At 50.2% G+C, this 19176-nt stretch overlaps 1 protein-coding gene across 3 annotated transcripts in view; it reads left to right on the forward strand.

Annotated features, from left to right (window-relative positions):
- Nucleotides 1-19176, forward strand: part of TLN1 (talin 1) — a 687540-nt gene that overhangs the window by 200149 nt on the left and 468215 nt on the right. For all 3 annotated transcript variants that reach the window (XM_069205713.1, XM_069205712.1, XM_069205714.1), the window contains exons 10-14: nucleotides 1067-1171; nucleotides 1449-1604; nucleotides 2480-2581; nucleotides 7910-7986; nucleotides 15469-15649. In XM_069205713.1, the coding sequence (XP_069061814.1) occupies nucleotides 1067-1171; nucleotides 1449-1604; nucleotides 2480-2581; nucleotides 7910-7986; nucleotides 15469-15649 (621 nt within the window). The remainder of the gene's footprint in view (nucleotides 1-1066; nucleotides 1172-1448; nucleotides 1605-2479; nucleotides 2582-7909; nucleotides 7987-15468; nucleotides 15650-19176) is intronic.

Raw genomic sequence — 19176 nt, forward strand, 5'->3', positions numbered from 1 at the left:
GTGGTAAATGGCTGTGAAATAACATGGACGTTATTTCACTCCGGCTGCACTGGCAGGCCTGTGTAAGAATTGTCAGATCTCCCTAAAGGTGGCAAAAGAAATGCTGCAGCCCATAGGGATCTCATGGAACCCCAATACCCTGGGTACCTCAGTACCATATACTAGGGAATTATATGGGTGTTCCAGTATGCCAATGTGAATTGGTGAAATTGGTCACTAGCCTGTTAGTGACATTTTGGAAAGCAGAGAGAGCATAACCACTGAGGTTCTGGCTAGCAGAGCCTCAGTGATACAGTTAGGCATCACACAGGGAACACATACATATAGGCCACAAACGTATGAGCACTGGGGTCCTGACTAGCAGGGTCCCAGTGACACATAACAAACATATTGACAACATAGGGTTTTCACTATGAGCACTGGGCCCTGGCAGCAGGATCCCAGTGAGACAGTGAAAACACCCTGACATACACTCACAAACAGGCCATAAGTGGGGGTAACAAAGCTAGAAAGAGGCTACTTTCTCACATACAGCATGTCCATACTTTTATGTGGGCTAGGCATGATATCTAGGGTGTTCCTTTAGAAAGGTTAAACTGTAGCCAAACGTGGAGGGTGCCCAGGTTTAGTGGGCGGCTCACCGATGTAAACGTTCATGTGACATGCCCCAGACAACAAGGGTGGTCGTCTTTGGAAGAGCTTTGTCGGAATGTGGATATGTTTAGGAGGGCTGGCACAATCGAAGAACATGGGTTGGGAAACAGCATTTTTCTATGCAGCAGGTGTGCCAACAGGAATAAGTGCACTTTACGTGCAACAGTCTCAAACAGTTTCTGGTGAAACAAGTTTCTAGCCTGAGATACAAAGTACATATTAAGCAGCTGGTTAACATGGGGATGGCTGATTCATAGCAAGTGTGCGAGTAAGCAATAGACGAGTGAAAGAACAAGCTTCTCAGGGTTTACTTCACTTGGAGTTGAGAGGTTTTCAACCAACAGGCTTGTCAGTTTTGAACCTGTCATACAGAAAAGTGAATTGAACGCTAATTGAAAATTTCCACTTTAAGGCTCACAAGAACTGCGCAAACATGAGTGAAATTGAAGCCAAAGCGCGATATGTGAAACTGGCACGCTCCCTGAAAACCTACGGCGTGTCCTTCTTCCTGGTTAAGGTGAGTTAATTATTCAGAGTTTGGTTAGCAGTGTTATTGGTGCTGCTGATCTGGTTATCACTCATTTTTAAATAGCTCCTGAGCCCCCTCTTTGTCCGTCTTGCTTCTTCATTTGCCCCATTCGTACTATCTCTCTTTTAATCTCCTTTTCTCCTGCCCTTTCTTCGGATGTATAGTTTCTCTCCTACCTTCACTTCAAGGCTCAGCAAAGCTCTTTCAGTACTCATCTCGTGCTTTGTCTTCCTGACACTGAGGCTTTCATGCTTTTCTTTTCCAGGAGAAAATGAAGGGGAAGAACAAGCTGGTGCCACGGCTGCTGGGAATAACCAAGGAGTGTGTAATGCGTGTGGACGAGAAGACCAAGGAGGTGATCCAGGAATGGAACCTAACCAACATAAAGCGCTGGGCCGCCTCCCCGAAGAGCTTCACGCTGGTGAGGACAGCTGCTCATGTTCAGATATTTGGAGTTTATTGACGTGATTGTTCCTCGTCAAGGCTGTCTTTGCATTAGTAAGATGTGGTGATGAATTCTTAATAAATGGAGAAAGCCACAGTAGGCAGCCTCTCAAGGCATGGAAGGAAATGGAGAAAGGGTTAAGGCACAGTCTGCAGCACCGACACATGGTTGGGCGAAATGAAGAGTCAAGTGATGCATACCATAGATGCATTGGAGATAAACAGTCGATCCAGGTGACCTTGTGTGTAGGAGAAATGGGGCGCAGACAACAGATTGCCAACATTGCCAATCTAAGTGCTTCTCATGACCCTGACAAAAGATGGGACAGAGGGTCTTTACTGATGAGAGCCATGCAAAGTGGAGGGGGCACCTATTGGACATTTGTCAGGGCTGGTGTAACAATACCTTATCCATGACAGTAAAGGACCTCCAGGTCCATTCTGTTCTCTCATTTCCCTCTCTATAGCCTCCCTGTAGTGTAATATATAATATGCACAGTTTCCACTTAGTCCTTCCCATTATCTCTGATGAAACCAGTGTGTTAACCTCAGACTTGGATAGGCAATAGAATCTTGAGAAGGATTACAAAGCCCAGGATGGCAAACATAAGATGCTGGCAAGAGTTAAGCGCATCTCCTGCAGGAATGTAGAAGATGCATTGGGTCAGACTGGGATGGAGACACAAGCTGGGTCAGGAGCAGCCTTGTCTGTGTCACGTGACTGATCATGGAACTTGCAAAGCTGGTCCAAGTTAGTGTCGCAGCACCAGATGGGGAGCTTGAGAGCTTACAGTGCATGGTCTTAGGATCAGAGTTTTCATGTGTCTCACTGTGTGTGTTTCCCTACCCTAGGACTTTGGAGATTACCAGGACGGTTACTATTCGGTGCAGACAACAGAAGGAGAGCAGATTGCTCAGCTTATTGCTGGCTATATTGACATCATCCTAAAGAAGGTTAGTGTGTGTCTGTCTTAATGTGCCATCTAAGCTGTAATGAGCATCGCAGAACTGATCACACTGAGCTGTGAGTTCTATGCGGAGGGCAGCTCTCAGTGCTGGGTGATCTGTGCAGAGGGTGCCTCCGAATGCTGCATGCTGTGATGTATGTAATAGATCTTGTGTTTAGTAGTATCGCAGAATTTACCCCACTATGCAGTGAGGTCTGTGCGGAGGGCTGATCGGAGTGCTGCAATCACACTATGGTGTGCGGGCCGGGGAGAAGGTGGCTCTGAGTGCCGCATGGCGTGATGTGTGTAATAGCTGTTGTGCTGATTACAGTCGCAGGACTGATCCCACTGTGCTGTGAGGTCTTGGCAGAGGGCAGCTCTGAGGGCTGCTTGGTGTGTGCTGAGCACATTGCAGAACCAGTCACATTGCTGTAAGTTCTGGAGCAAGGGTGGCTTTGAGTCCTTCATTGCTTGATGTGTGGTTTAACCGTTGTCGTGAGTAGTATTGCAGAACTGATCACACTCTGCTATGCTGTCTGGGCAGAAAGTCTCCTGAACTGCTACATGGAGTGGAGTGCATTATAATTGTGCTGAGTAGCATCGCAGGACTGATCAGACTGATGCAAGGTCTGCGCATGTGTATTATAGCCTCTGTGCTGAGTAATATTGCAGAACTGATCACTGTGTCCTGTGAGCTCTGGGTAGAGGGTGGCTGTGAGTGCTGGGCAGAGGGCCGCTATGACTGCTGCATGGCCTGTTGAGTTATAACTGTTGTGCTGAGTAGCTTTGCATAACGTATCACACTGTGACGTATGGTTTGTGAGGATTGCAGCTCTGGGTGCTCCATGGCATGTGCTCAGTAGTGTTCACACTGCAGTGAGATGTGGGGAGAGGGCCGCTCTGACTGCTCATTGTGTGACATGTGTATACGTCTCACAATAGCAACATCTGATGAGCTTTGCTGAACGGCTCACAATACAAGCCTTGGATGTTTTGGACTGGGTGGCTCACAATAGCAGCCTTTAATGAGCTGTACTAAGCAGCTCACAATAGCAGCCTTTAGTGAGCTGTACTGAGCGGCTCACAATAGCAGCCTCTGATGAGCTGTACTAAGCAGCTCACAGTAGCAGCCTTTAGTGAGCTGTACTGAGCGTCTCACTGTAACAGCCTTTAGTGAGCTGTACTGAGCGTCTCACTGTAGCAGCCTTTAGTGAGCTGTACTGAGTGGCACACAATAACAGCCTTTCATGAGCTGTACTAAGCAGCTCACAATAGCAGCCTTTAGTGAGCTGTACTGCGCGGCTCACTGTAGCAGCCTTTAGTGAGCTGTACTGAGCGGCTCACAATAGCAGCTTCTGATGAGCTGTACTAAGCAGCTCACAATAGCAGCCTTTAGTAATCTGAACTGAGCGTCTCACTGTAGCAGCCTTTAGTGAGCTGTACTGGGAGGCTCACAATAACAGCCTTTAATGAGCTGTACTAAGCAGCTCACAATAGCAGCCTTTAGTGAGCTGTACTGCGCGGCTCACTGTAGCAGCGTTTAGTGAGCTGTACTGAGCGGCTCACAGTAGCAGCTTCTGATGAGCTTTACTGAGCGGCTCACAGTAGCAGCCTCTGATGATCTGTACTGAGCAGCTCACAGTAGCAGCCTTTAGTGAGCTTGTACTGAGCGGCTCACAATAGCAGCCTCTGATGAGCTGTACTGAGCGGCTCACAATAGCAGCCTTTAGTGAGCTGTACTGGGTGGCTCACAATAACAGCCTTTAATGAGCTGTACTAAGCAGCTCACAGTAGCAGCCTTTAGTGAGCTGTACTGAGTGGCTCACAGCAGCCTTTAGTGAGCTGTACTGAGCGGCTCACAGTAGCAGCCTTTAGTGAGCAGTACTGAGCGGCTCACAATAGCAGCCTTTAATAAGCTGTACTAAGCAGCTCACAATAGCAGCCTTTAGTGAGCTGTACTGAGCGGCTCACAGTAGCAGCCTCTGATGAGCTCTACTGAGCAGCTCACAATAGCAGCCTTTAATGAGCTATACCAAGCAGCTCACAATAGCAGCCTCTGATGAGCTGTACTGAGCGGCTCACAACAGCAGCCTCTGATGAGCTGTACCGAGCGGCTCACAACAGCAGCCTCTGATGAGCTGTACTGAGTGGCTCACAACAGCAGCCTCTGATGAGCTGTACCGAGCGGCTCACAACAGCAGCCTCTGATGAGCTGTACCGAGCGGCTCACAACAGGAGCCTCTGATGAGCTGTACCGAGCGGCTCACAACAGGAGCCTCTGATGAGCTGTACTGAGCGGCTCACAACAGGATAGGAGCCTCTGATGAGCTGTACTGAGCGGCTCACAACAGGAGCCTCTGATGAGCTGTACTGAGCGGCTCACAACAGGAGCCTCTGATGAGCTGTACTGAGCGGCTCACAACAGGAGCCTCTGATGAGCTGTACTGAGCGGCTCACAATAGCAGTCTCTGAGCTGTACTGAGAGGCTCACAACAGCAGCCTCTGATGAGCTGGGCTGAGCAGGTCTCAATATCCTCCTCTGACGAGCTGTACTGAGGGGCTCACAATATCCTCCTCTGACGAGCTGTACTGAGCAGCTCACAATAGCAGCCTCTGATGAGCTGTACTGAGCGGCTCACAATAGCAGCCTCTGATGAGCTGTACTGAGCGGCTCACAATATCCTCTTCTGATGAGCTGTACTGAGCGGCTCACAATATCCTCCTCTGATGAGCTGTACTGAGCGGCTCACAATATCCTCCTCTGATGAGCTGTACTGAGCACCTCACAATAGCAGCCTCTGATGAGCTGTACTGAGCGGCTCACAATAGCAGCCTCTGATGAGCTGTACTGAGCGGCTCACAATAGCAGCCTCTGATGAGCTGTACTGAGCGGCTCACAATATGCTCCTGTGACGAGCTGTACTGAGCGGCTCACAATATCCTCCTCTGATGAGCTGTACTGAGCGGCTCACAACAGCAGCCTCTGATGAGCTGGGCTGAGCAGGTCTCAATATCCTCCTCTGACGAGCTGTACTGAGCTGCTCACAGTATCCTCCTCTGATGAGCTGTACTGAGAGGCTCACAACAGCAGCCTCTGATGAGCTGGGCTGAGCAGGTCTCAATATCCTCATCTGACGAGCTGTACTGAGGGGCTCACAATATCCTCCTCTGACGAGCTGTACTGAGCGGCTCACAATATCCTCCTCTGACGAGCTGTACTGAGCGGCTCACAATATCCTCCTCTGACGAGCTGTACTGAGCGGCTCACAATATCCTCCTCTGATAAGCTGTACTGAGCAGCTCACAATAGCAGCCTCTGATAAGCTGTACTGAGCAGCTCACAATAGCAGCCTCTGATGAGCTGTACTGAGCGGCTCACAATAGCAGCCTCTGATGAGCTGGGCTGAGCAGGTCTCAATATTCTCCTCTGACGAGCTGTACTGAGCTGCTCACAGTATCCTCCTCTGATGAGCTGTACTGAGCGGCTCACAGTATCCTCCTCTGATGAGCTGTACTGAGCAGCTCACAATAGCAGCCTCTGATGAGCTGTACTGAGCGGCTCACAATAGCAGCCTCTGATGAGCTGTACTGAGCGGCTCACAATATCCTCTTCTGATGAGCTGTACTGAGCGGCTCACAATATCCTCCTCTGATGAGCTGTACTGAGCGGCTCACAATATCCTCCTCTGATGAGCTGTACTGAGCACCTCACAATAGCAGCCTCTGATGAGCTGTACTGAGCGGCTCACAATAGCAGCCTCTGATGAGCTGTACTGAGCGGCTCACAATAGCAGCCTCTGATGAGCTGTACTGAGCGGCTCACAATATGCTCCTGTGACGAGCTGTACTGAGCGGCTCACAATATCCTCCTCTGATGAGCTGTACTGAGCGGCTCACAACAGCAGCCTCTGATGAGCTGGGCTGAGCAGGTCTCAATATCCTCCTCTGACGAGCTGTACTGAGCTGCTCACAGTATCCTCCTCTGATGAGCTGTACTGAGAGGCTCACAACAGCAGCCTCTGATGAGCTGGGCTGAGCAGGTCTCAATATCCTCATCTGACGAGCTGGGCTGAGCAGGTCTCAATATCCTCATCTGACGAGCTGTACTGAGGGGCTCACAATATCCTCCTCTGACGAGCTGTACTGAGCGGCTCACAATATCCTCCTCTGACGAGCTGTACTGAGCGGCTCACAATATCCTCCTCTGACGAGCTGTACTGAGCGGCTCACAATATCCTCCTCTGATAAGCTGTACTGAGCAGCTCACAATAGCAGCCTCTGATAAGCTGTACTGAGCAGCTCACAATAGCAGCCTCTGATGAGCTGTACTGAGCGGCTCACAATAGCAGCCTCTGATGAGCTGGGCTGAGCAGGTCTCAATATCCTCCTCTGACGAGCTGTACTGAGCTGCTCACAGTATCCTCCTCTGATGAGCTGTACTGAGCGGCTCACAGTATCCTCCTCTGATGAGCTGTACTGAGCAGCTCACAATAGCAGCCTCTGATGAGCTGTACTGAGCGGCTCACAATAGCAGCCTCTGATGAGTTGTACTGAGCGGCTCACAGTAGCAGCCTCTGATGAGCTGTACTGAGCGGCTCACAGTAGCAGCCTCTGATGAGCTGTACTGAGCGGCTCACAACAGCAGCCTCTGATGAGTTGTACTGAGCGGCTCACAACAGCAGCCTCTGATGAGCTGTACTGAGCGGCTCACAACAGCAGCCTCTGATGAGTTGTACTGAGCGGCTCACAACAGCAGCCTCTGATGAGTTGTACTGAGCGGCTCACAGTATCCTCCTCTGATGAGCTGTACTGAGCAGCTCACAATAGCAGCCTCTGATGAGTTGTACTGAGCGGCTCACAGTAGCAGCCTCTGATGAGCTGTACTGAGCGGCTCACAATGATACTTCTGTTGATCTGGAGTCATTACTGAAAGAGATCTGAGTGTCTTACAATAACAGCATCTGCTTATCTGGGCTGAGTCTCTCCTAAGAGCACCCTCAGCTGCTTGGCTGAGTCGCTCTCTATAACAGCCTTTGTACAGCTGAGCTCGGCCACTCACACTAGCTACTATTAGGCTGCCAAATCCAAAGTATGTTGCCGTGGGATAGCAGGAAGTTGGACACAGACTGCTGATAGGTTATGAGCCGTTCCTTCCAGTTGGAGTCCGTGAAGCGTTTCTCTCTTCCATCTTATGCTGCTTTACTCTCCATGTCTCTTGCCACTGCTGATGCACAACTTTGTCTTGCAACTTAAAAATGTTAACTATGCATTCTGAAACGCCTCTATTTTATGTTTATTGTTCTGAATGCATAACTATTTGTATTTTTTTTCCTAGAAAAAGAGCAAAGACCACTTTGGCCTGGAAGGCGATGAGGAATCCACCATGCTCGAAGACTCTGTCTCTCCCAAGAAGTAAGTGCTGAATGTTTCTTTGCCGCCCGTCTGTTCGACTTCGCTCTTTTGTTTTGTAGTTGCATTTGGATTGTGACTCCTCCCGGTTAGTCCTGGTCTCTTGGGAGGCTTCATCTGGATTCCCCTCATGGGATGTGTTGAAAACCTGCAGATGACAGATGAAGGAGGAGACAGAGTTTGCTTGTTGCAGAGGTCTTCCCGAACAATTGGTCAGACTCTTACTGTTCTGTGCAGCACAGCAAATACAGCTTCCCAAAAACTACAAACACTCTGAGATTCATTGTATGCAGGTCAGGTTTTAAAAGAGCATAACGGGCCCCTCGCCCCACTGGTGTGCATTTGCCTGCTTTATATTCATGTAAATGGCAAACTCCTAGCACTTCCATTCTGCTCCAGGTGTTGTTCCTTTTAAAGTCCATCCCTATTTTCAGTTTTTGTGGAGCATAAACAGCAACCCTGTTAGAAAATAAATGATACCTGCAAAGTTTTCAGGGGTTTATTCAAAGAGATCCATAATTGTATCATTTTTGTCTTTCGTATCTGAGAGCCCGCTGCTGTTCCTCTCCGTCCACCAAGGAATATGTGTTCGAACTGGCTGCTTTCTTGTCTCATTTACTGCTCAGGGAGAAGGGCAGCGGTGGGCGCTTTACAAACTGAGCTAAGGAAAGACACTGGTGACAATTGAACAGGTCACTTTTGCAGTACGGAAAGGTGAAGAATACAGTTGTTTGAGCTGGTGCCTGTGCAGAGGTCTATTATGTGAATTTGCTATTACAGCATGTGACACCCAGATGTACAAAGTTCAGTGAAATCTAGAAATTAGTGTTAAACGTGGAAGGGGGATGCCAGCTGGCATGTTTATAGGGCACTTTCACATATTGCCTTTACGTGTGCTGTAGTCCATTCTCTACATACATCACAGGTCTAGGAAGTCCCATTTAAACCAGCCACTAATATCATCTTAAACCTGCTACTAGAGCACTAGCTGGAAAATTCTTTGGTTATTCCGGACACTGGTCCTCCTAGTTAGAAGGTGCATGTATTTTGGGGTAGACTGATTAGGTCTAACCAGGAAGTTTCCAGTTTGGTATTTGGAAGGATAGTAGCTTTGATGTATGTCCATGTCACGAGCTCTAGTGACGGTACTCTGTGATGTATTTATTTCATGTATGGATGTTCTGCAATGGCATGGTGCCCTTGGGTTTCTTGTGAGTGGAGAGACCTGCAGTATTAACATGTTTTTAATTGCAGGGCACAGTGTTTCTATGGTACCATGAGGTCCACTGGTTGCAGGATATGTTTGTTATTTATGTCTCCGGAAATGTATAATCTTTATGGTTTTCATCGAGTATTTGTTTGAAGTGAAGGCTTGGACATGCTGGTGTTGTCCACTTTGTATGGAAGGCCCTTGTAGATGTTGTATCTGGATATTGTGTGTTCTGAATTCTCCGCTCTTGAGCCGAGCGTTCAACTGGCTGAAGAGAGCGTCAGTGAGAGGTATGTAAGCAGGTCTCATCAGGGATTGAGTGATCAGCGAATGGTCGGATTGGCTGTAGTATGTGCTGTCAGATTATAATGCTGCTAATACGTTTGTGAAGCATTGATTGGGCCTTGAAAAATGTTAGCTAACGGAAACTTTTGACAGAGCTAGGAGCTAGAAGGTGACAGACTCCCAGCATGCCGCGTATTTGAGCAGTAACTCAGGAGGACCTTAATCGATTCTTACCTTAGTTATCATGGGCTCCTCTTCAGGTTACTTAGAACGAGGACTGCACGTTTCTTTGTCTTGTGACTGAGCCATGGTGCTGTTGCTCTGTTATGGATTAGAACGAGAATTTGACCCCAAGGTCCTTGTATCCCAGGTGGACGCCAGGATTCCCTGTGATTCCATTGACACTTGGAAGATACTTTAAACCCAGCTGCTGATAGTGTGATGAGGATGTGCCTACTTGATGGGGAGAGTGTTAGTCATGGAGAAATTGCCACCAAGTACAGTAAAGTGAAAAGGTGATGTGCCGGACTCTGTTTAATCCGTCTCATTGCCTGTATGTTAATTTATGCGGAGGTTTAGATAATATTACAGTGCGTGTGTAGGAAGAAGCAGCTGAGGTCTGCACATTGAGTCATCCTGCTGCTCGAGCTTTCTTAATTTGGAGCGGGACTGAGGTGGTCCTGATGGATATTGAGTGATGTAGGGAGCATAGATGGAGAACGCATTCTGCTTTGGTTTTTCTTTTTTGCACTTCTTAATCTACCGTCTGACGGTGATCTGGCGGCGGGTGTGCCGATACATGCCAGAGATGCTGAGCTTGATCTGCAGGATCTGACGGTGATCTGGCGGCGGGTGTGCCGATACATGCCAGAGATGCTGAGCTTGTCTGCAGGATAAGCAGGGCTGCTGCTGTGATGACTTTGTAAATGATGCTGCTGGTGTTGAGGTTGGTGCGGGCCAACTGTGGAAGTCAGTGCAGTTTCATCAGGGTGTGGGTGATGTGATCACAGTACTTCAAGCCCTGGATGAGACCCGCTGCGGTGTATAGGATGCCCTTAAGGGGTGTTTAGAAGGCAATAGGGCAGCATTACCACCATCCTGGTTCATGAATATGAGTACTTGAACAAAAGTTCTGAAGTCACTTTGCGGAATAAAGGGTTTGACTTTTTTTTCAGAAGAGCGAGCTTCGTACTAGACCATCTTTGTGTTTTTGGCAATGTGTTCCCTGTGGATGATGTTGGTGTCCTGAGTAAATCCAAGTGACTTGGCATTTCGAGAAAGTTGAGGTTCGAACCCGTCAGGGTTCATGTAATTGAGTTGGGCTTATATTGTTTCTTGTTTGTTGTGCTTGGCAAAGAGAAGCAAAAAAACAGGAATTCTGCCTTGGTGAGGTTGAGCTTCAGGGAGGTGCTGGACATCCAGGTCTGTATGATCTGCAGCCAGTGTTTGAGGCATTCGATGTCTGAAACCGATGAGACTTTCAGGTAGAGTTGTATGTCACAGGCATATTAGTGAATCTTGATGCTGCTGCCTGTGAGTTGGACCCCAATTGACTTTATGTAAACGCTGAAGCTGAATGGAAACAGTATTGAGCCCTGGGGGTCTCCACAGGTGATAAAGATCTTTTGTGACCTGGAGGTGCCCATGTGGACAAACCTCTGCATTTGGAAAGGTAGGCGGAGAACCAGTGAAGGACAATGCTGGTGAGTCTCATTCAGGACTGCAGGGTGCATACGAGGGTTGAGTGGTCTACTGCGTAGACAGCATGTAGGAAAGTGCCACTGTTGCCATGGTTACCCCCCACTTTTTGCCTAGTGTTGATGCCAACTTTGATTGAAAGTGTGCTGGGACCCTGCTAACCAGGCCCCAGCACCAGTGTTCTTTCCCTAAAACTGTACCTTTGCTTCCACAGTTGGCACAGCCCTGGCACACAGTTAAGTCCCTTGCAACTGGTACCCCTGGTACCAAGGGCCCTGATGCCAGGGAAGGTCTCTAAGGGCTGCAGCATGTATTATGCCACCCTGGGGACCCATCACTCAGCACATGCACACTGCCTGACAGTTTGTGTGTGCTGGTGGGGAGAAAAAGGCAAAGTGGACATGGCACCCCTCTCAGGGTGCCATGCCCACAAACCACTACCTGTGGCATAGGTAAGTTACCCCTCTAGCAGGCCTTACAGCCCTAAGGTAGGGTGCACTATACCACAGGTGGGAGCATAACTGCAGGAGCATTATGCCCCTACAGTGTCTAAGTCCGTTCTTAGACATTGTAAGTGTAGTGTAGCTTTATTGAGTATATGGTCTGGGAGTTTGTCATTACGAATTCCACAGCACCACAGTGGCTTCACTGAATACTGGGAAGTTTGGTATCAAACTTCTCAGCACAATAAACCCACACTGATGCCATTGTGGGATTTATTGAAAAATGCACACAGAGGGCATCTTCGAGATGTCCCCTGTATGTTAGCTCAACTGCTAGTGTAGGACTGACCAGTCTGTGCCAGCTTGCCACTTTCAGACAAGTTTCTGACCACATGGGGAGAGTGCCTTTCCTGGGTGGAGGTGCTTCACACCTCCCCCTGCAGAAATTGTAACACCTGGCGGTGAGCCTCAAAGGCTCAAGCCCTGGATTACAGTGCCCCAGGGCACTCCAGCTAGTGGAGATGCCCCACCCCCCGGACAAAGCCCATTTTTGGCGGCAAGTCAGGTGGGAAAATTAGGGAAGACAGGGAGTAGTGATCACCCCAGCCAGGACCACCCCTAAGTTGTCCAGAGCTGAGGTGACCCCATCCCTGCAAAATCCTCCATCTTGGTTTAGAGAACAGGGACCAATAGGGAAAGGAATGTGCCCCCATCCCCAAAGGGAGTGGGCACAAGGAGGGTGTTGCGACCCTCAGGGACAGTAGCCATTGGCTACTACCCTCTGACCCCTAACATGCCCCTAAATCTAGGATTTAAGGGCCTCCCTGAACCCAGCTCACCAGATTCCTGGCGACCTACAAAGAGAAGGATTGCTAAGCTGACAACCCCAGCAGAGAAGAAGGAAGACTACAATTGCTTTGGCCCCAGTCCTACCGGCCTGTCTCCTACTTCAAAGAAACTAGAATCTGCAAGCAAACCAGCAACGCATCCAGTGGGCCCAGTGACTGCTGCCAACTCCAGAGGACTGCCCTGCACCCAAAAGGACCAAGAACTCTTGAGGGCAGCGGCTTTGTCCAAAAGAAACTTTCAACCAAGGACTCCCACCTCACTCCGGCTGCGTAACTCCTGACTCCTGTGCACCCGACGCCTGCGGCCTGTGTCCAGGTGGTCAACCCAGCACGAAAGGGTCCCCACGCGATTGGGAACAAGAGCCCACCCTGGGTTGACCCCTCCAAGCCCCGGACCCTGCCTACAGCCTCTGAGTGACCTCCGGGGTCCCCCCATAGACTTGCATTGGGAACCCGGCATCCTGTTTGCACCCTGCACCCGGCCGCCTCTATGCCGCTGAGGGTGTGTGTGGTGCCCCTAATCCCCCCTGGTCTGCCCTCCGAGTCACGTGTACTTACCTGCTGGCTGACGGATTCCGAGTTGCCGCTATCTCCGTTGGAGCCCACGTTAACTTGGCTCGCCTTTGACCTCTGCACCCGACCGGGCCCGTGTTGCTGGTAGTGGGTGTTTGGGGTTAACTTGTACCCCAACAACGGACTACCTAAAACCCAGAACTAGGAACTGTACGTTGAATACTTACCTGTAAAACTGTACAATCTTTTCTTCCCCCAGGAACTGTTGACAATTGCAGTGTCCACTTTTAAAATAGCTTTTTGCCATGTTAAAGAAAACTATATACATTGTTGATTCCATTCAAAGTTCTAAGTATAACTATGCAAAGTACCTTACATTTTATGTACTTACCTGCAAACTGAATCTTGTGGTTCTAGAAATAAATTAACAAATTTTTCTATAAAAAATCTCATTGGTCTGGAGTTGTCAATGAGTGTGTTTCTTCTGTTGCTTGTGTATGTACAACAAATGCTTAAAACTACTCTCTGATATGCGTAACTGCTTGACCACACTACCACTAAGAGAGCCGTAGTATTATCTATTATTGCCTCTGTCAAGCCTCTTGGGGAACCCCTGGACTCTGTGCACGCTATATCTCATCGTGATATAGTATATACAGAGCCAGCTTCCTACACAGCAGCTGAGACGTCCAGCAGTATTAGGAGCAGGGGTCATCTTCACCTGTGGTCAGGAGGGCGCCATCTACAATGTGTAAGGTAGTGGTCTCCGTGCTGCAGCATAATCTGAAGCCAGACTGGTAGTGATGTAGGAGACAGAGTGCACTGAAGTAATCGTGGAGTTGGCCATGGGCTGCTCTTTCAATGATTTTGTCAGTGGAGGGTTGGTGAGTGATGGGCCGGTAGTTGGTGAGGTCTTGTTCATGTGCTGTTGGGTTGTCTGTATTTTTTCACCGAAGAAGAGGTTGATGTCTTTACACTTTCTTGTGGCGTGGGGAATAGGTGGGTCCAGCAGAGGAGTAGATGCAGTGCTTGAATTGTCTTACACAGTATTCTGTTTCTGTTGGTGGCCTCATTGATGGGGTTGGTTCAATACTTTGCTTTGGCTGATGCGATGAGCAGTCTGTGTGGAGGGACTTCATTATGAAGAGGTCATCTGGAGTTCTGTTTTTCTTTCATTTTCTTTCCTGTGTGGAGACAGATCGTATATTGTCAGCAAATTTTTAGAGTACCAATGTACTGAAGGCTTTGCCTTACACTTGTGGGTTTTAATTGGTGTGAGTATGTTCACATCGTTTCCAAAACATTGTTTACATTGTTTTGAAGGGTGTTGGCAACAGATGTGCAGTTCATAGGGACAGAGATGAGTTAAAGCATTCAAAGGCACTGGAAGCATTACACCTGTTTTTTGGATTATGTCCAAGCCAAACCTACTGTTTGATGAATCTCACATCATTTGCTACAAGGTCGACTGCGTATTGGAGCTTCAAACAGAGGTGGGCTACAGCCAGCCTTTGGACGTGCCTATCCTAGCTCGCCAGTTTCACCAGTAATACCACAACTTCAGGTTGTCTTTGAAGACGTCTTTGAACAATAAGAAGGTTTGGTCTTTTTTGTGTTGATCTTGGTTTGTTCGTAGGATGCATATCAGGTACATAGTGATGGTGAAGTGGTCGATCTAGACTGTGGAGGGGTGATAGTTTGCATTGGGTTGTTGGTGATGCTGAGCACAAGGTCAAGGATGTGGCCTTTGGATTGTGTTGGTTGTGTCATGCTGTACCACGTTGTGTATTGATGAGATTGAAGTGTTCGATTTTGCAGTTTGTGTTGTCTGGGAGGTTGATGTAAACCAAGAGAGTGGTGTGTGCATGTCGACTGGACAGGATGGTGAGGAAATCTGAGAATTCATCAATGAAGTCCTTATTCTGCTCAGGAGGCTTGTAAATCAGATGGAAGGCGGGAATCTGAGTTGCAGAGTGGGAAATGCATGTCAGTAGCCCCATGGAGTTGAGTGTTGCTTGACTAGCGTGCAGAACGAGGAGGACTTATGGATGACAGGGAGGGCTCCTCGATACTGATGTACACGGTCCATACGATAGATGGTGTAGCCTGTGCGAAGAAGGATCTCGGGTATGTTTGAAGACGATTGGCATACACTGTGTCTGTAATGAAGAGGGCACCACGCCATTCATAGGTGATAGGGTCTGCAGCGTCTCGTACACAGAGTAGTGCAGCGCGTGTTGATGAGCATGAGTTGGAATGCTTTCTGTAGTTTGAGGGTGTGTGGTAGTTAGTGGAATGTATACAAGTTTTTGTCTGTGTGTGAAGGGGTAAATTTGGACTCTACCAGGAATCGCCCAATTGTTTATGGAGTTGTCCTTTTGGGCCCCTCTGTATTAAAATGCATAAAGGTAGCATGAGGTCTTGCTGTCCCTTTGTATCGGTGTAATTATCCCTCATCTTAAGTTACCTTTCTTTTTGTCCTTGATAGGTCGACGGTTCTCCAGCAGCACCAGAATCGCATTGAGACAGTGAAGACTGGATCTGTTGCCCTTCCTGGCATAATGCGCCCAGGCGCGGGAGGTCCAGAAAACTTCGAGAAGGGATCCATGCCGCAAGCTCAGCAGCAGATTACCAGTGGCCAGGTGCACCGAGGGCACATGCCCCCTCTGGTAAGAGCCTGCAGTAGTGTTGAGGTCACATGCCCCCTCTTGTAAAAGCCCATGGTGCTTCGACTCTATATGCCTCCTCTGGCAAGAGCCTACGGTGCATCGAGGGTTATGCCCCCTCTGGTAAGGGCCACAGCGGACAGGTGCTTCAAGTGTGATGTCCCCTCTTGTAAGAGCCCACAGTGCATCAACTGTATATGCCCCCCTCTGGTAAGGTCCCACAGTATATTAAGGGTTATGCCCCCTCTGGTAAGGGACACAGCGGACAGGTGCTTTAAGGGCTTATGTCCCCTCTGGTAAGAGCCCATGTTGCATCCAAGGTATTGCCCCCTCTGGTAAGGGCCACAGCAGACAGGTGCTTTAAGGATTATGTCCCCTCTGGTAAGAGCCCATGTTGCATCCAGGGTTATGCCCCCCTCTGGTAAGGGCCACAGCGGACAGGTGCTTTAAGGGCTTATGTCCCCTCTGGTAAGAGCCCATGTTGCATCCAAGGTTATGTCCCCTCTGTTAAGAGCCCACGATGCAGTGAGGTTACATGGATCCCTGTCAATTTTTCCAGGACCTTCTTTGGTGTGCTTCTCCAGTCCAGGTTTTTTCTTTGAATTCTGGGTTTTGTGGTCTGTTTCATAATAGAGCACACAAGACTATAAATCCCAGAATTCAAAGAAAAAACCTGGACTGGAGCAGCGCATCACGCATAGAGCTGGGAAGCTTGGCAGGCCTGTACGTGCCTCCTTTGGTAAAAGTCCCCAGCAGTCGGATGCAAAGAGGGCACATGACCCCAAGTAACAGACCATAAAAGGACTTGCGCACTCGTCTTGTGTACATGTTTCCTATCCCGGCCTCACTTCTGCACATGCAAGTCACAGGAATGTTATCCCACGCGTGTTGTCATTCCTCTTAATACATTTTTAGAAACAAACCCATAACGTGTTGTTTTCTGTACGAAAAACAAAAAAGCACTATGCTGATGCACTAGTACTTGTTCCCCTAACTAGGGTAGACGTTGTTTCTTCTTTCTATGTGCGGTCTCCATTGTTGCTGGCAAGAAATGCCGCATCAGGAGCCACATCCTAAAAAGGCAAGCCTTGGCATGACTAGGAGCTGGCAGTGGCAGCTCTGAGAGCAAGGTGTTTGCAGCAGTGGAGCTGGCAGGGGCTGCTCTGAGAGCGAGCTGTTTGCAGCAGTGGAGCTGGCAGTGGCTGCTCCGAGAGCAAGGTGTTTGCAGCAGTGGAGCTGGCAGTGGCAGCTCCGAGAGCGAGCTGTTTTGCAGCAGTGGAGCTGGCAGTGGCAACTCCGAGAGCGAGCTGTTTGCAGCAGTGGAGCTGGCAGTGGCAGCTCTGAGAGCAAGGGGCACTGGCTGCTCTGAGAGCAAGGTGTTTGCAGCAGTGGAGCTGGCAGTGGCAGCTCTTTGAGCCAGTGGAGCTGGCAGTGGCAGCTCTGAGAGCAAGGTGTTTGCAGCAGTGGAGCTGGCAGTGGCTGCTCCGAGAGCGAGCTGTTTGCAGCTGTGGAGCTGGCAGTGGCTGCTCCGAGAGCAAGGTGTTTGCAGCAGTGGAGCTGGCAGTGGCTGCTCTGAGAGCAAGGTGTTTGCAGCAGTGGAGCTGGCAGTGGCTGCTCTGAGAGTGAGCTGTTTGCAGCAGTGGAGCTGGCAGTGGCTGCTCTAATGGAGCTGGCAGTGGCTGCTCTGAGAGCAAGGTGTTTGCAGCATTGGAGCTGGCAGTGGCTGCTCTGAGAGCAAGCTGTTTGCAGCAGTGGAGCTGGCAGTGGCTGCTCTAATGGAGCTGGCAGTGGCTGCTCTGAGAGCAAGGTGTTTTCAGCAGTGGAGCTGGCAGTGGCAGCTCCGAGAGCAAGCTGGTGGCAGCAGTGGAGCTGGCAGTGGCTGCTCTGAGAGCAAGGTGTTTGCAGCAGTGGAGCTGGCAGTGGTAGCTCCGAGAGCGAGCTGTTTGCAGCAGTGGAGCTGGCAGTGGCTGCTCCGAGAGCGAGCTGTTTGCAGCAGTGGAGCTGGCAGTGGCTGCTCCGAGAGCGAGCTGTTTGCAGCAGTGGAGCTGGCAGTGGCTGCTCCGAGAGCAAGGTGTTTGCAGCAGTGGAGCTGGCAGTGGCTGCTCTGAGAGCAAGGTGTTTGCAGCAGTGGAGCTGGCAGTGGCTGCTCTGAGAGTGAGCTGTTTGCAGCAGTGGAGCTGGCAGTGGCTGCTCTAATGGAGCTGGCAGTGGCTGATCTGAGAGCAAGGTGTTTGCAGCAGTGGAGCTGGCAGTGGCTGCTCTGACAGCAAGCTGTTTGCAGCAGTGGAGCTGGCAGTGGCTGCTCTAATGGAGCTGGCAGTGGCTGCTCTGAGAGCAAGGTGTTTTCAGCAGTGGAGCTGGCAGTGGCAGCTCCGAGAGCAAGCTGGTGGCAGCAGTGGAGCTGGCAGTGGCTGCTCTGAGAGCGAGCTGTTGGCAGCAGTGGAGCTGGCAGTGGCTGCTCCGAGAGCAAGGTGTTTGCAGCAGTGGAGCTGGCAGTGGCTGCTCCGAGAGCAAGCTGTTTGCAGCAGTGGAGCTGGCAGTGGCAGCTCCGAGAGCAAGCTGTTTGCAGCAGTGGTGCTGGCAGTGGCTGCTCTGAGAGCAAGGTGTTTGCAGTAGTGGAGCTGGCAGTGGCTGCTCTGAGAGCAAGGTGTTTGCAGTAGTGGAGCTGGCAGTGGCTGCTCCGAGAGTGAGCTGTTTGCAGTAGTGGAGCTGGCAGTGGCTGCTCTGAGAGCAAGGTGTTTGCAGTAGTGGAGCTGGCAGTGGCTGCTCCGAGAGTGAACTGTTTGCAGCAGTGGAGCTGGCAGTGGCTGCTCCGAGAGCAAGGTGTTTGCAGTAGTGGAGCTGGCAGTGGCTGCTCCGAGAGTGAGCTGTTTGCAGCAGTGGAGCTGGCAGTGACTGCTCCGGGAGCAAGGTGTTTGCAGCAGTGGAGCTGGCAGTGGCTGCTCCGAGAGCGAGCTGTTTGCAGCAGTGGAGCTGGCAGTGGCTGCTCCGAGAGCGAGCTGTTTGCAGCAGTGGAGCTGGCAGTGGCTGCTCCGAGAGCAAGGTGTTTGCAGCAGTGGAGCTGGCAGTGGCTGCTCTGAGAGCAAACTGTTTGCAGCAGTGGAGCTGGCAGTGGCTGCTCTGAGAGTGAGCTGTTTGCAGCAGTGGAGCTGGCAGTGGGTGCTCTAATGGAGCTGGCAGTGGCTGCTCTGAGAGCAAGCTGTTTGCAGCAGTGGAGCTGGCAGTGGCTGCTCTGAGAGCAAGCTGTTTGCAGCAGTGGAGCTGGCAGTGGCTGCTCTAATGGAGCTGGCAGTGGCTGCTCTGAGAGCAAGGTGTTTTCAGCAGTGGAGCTGGCAGTGGCAGCTCCGAGAGCAAGCTGGTGGCAGCAGTGGAGCTGGCAGTGGCTGCTCTGAGAGCGAGCTGTTGGCAGCAGTGGAGCTGGCAGTGGCTGCTCTGAGAGCGAGCTGTTGGCAGCAGTGGAGCTGGCAGTGGCTGCTCCGAGAGCAAGGTGTTTGCAGCAGTGGAGCTGGCAGTGGCTGCTCCGAGAGCAA

Source organism: Pleurodeles waltl, chromosome 1_2, assembly GCF_031143425.1.
Source record: "Pleurodeles waltl isolate 20211129_DDA chromosome 1_2, aPleWal1.hap1.20221129, whole genome shotgun sequence".
In the NCBI taxonomy this organism is placed as follows: Eukaryota; Metazoa; Chordata; class Amphibia; order Caudata; family Salamandridae; genus Pleurodeles; species Pleurodeles waltl.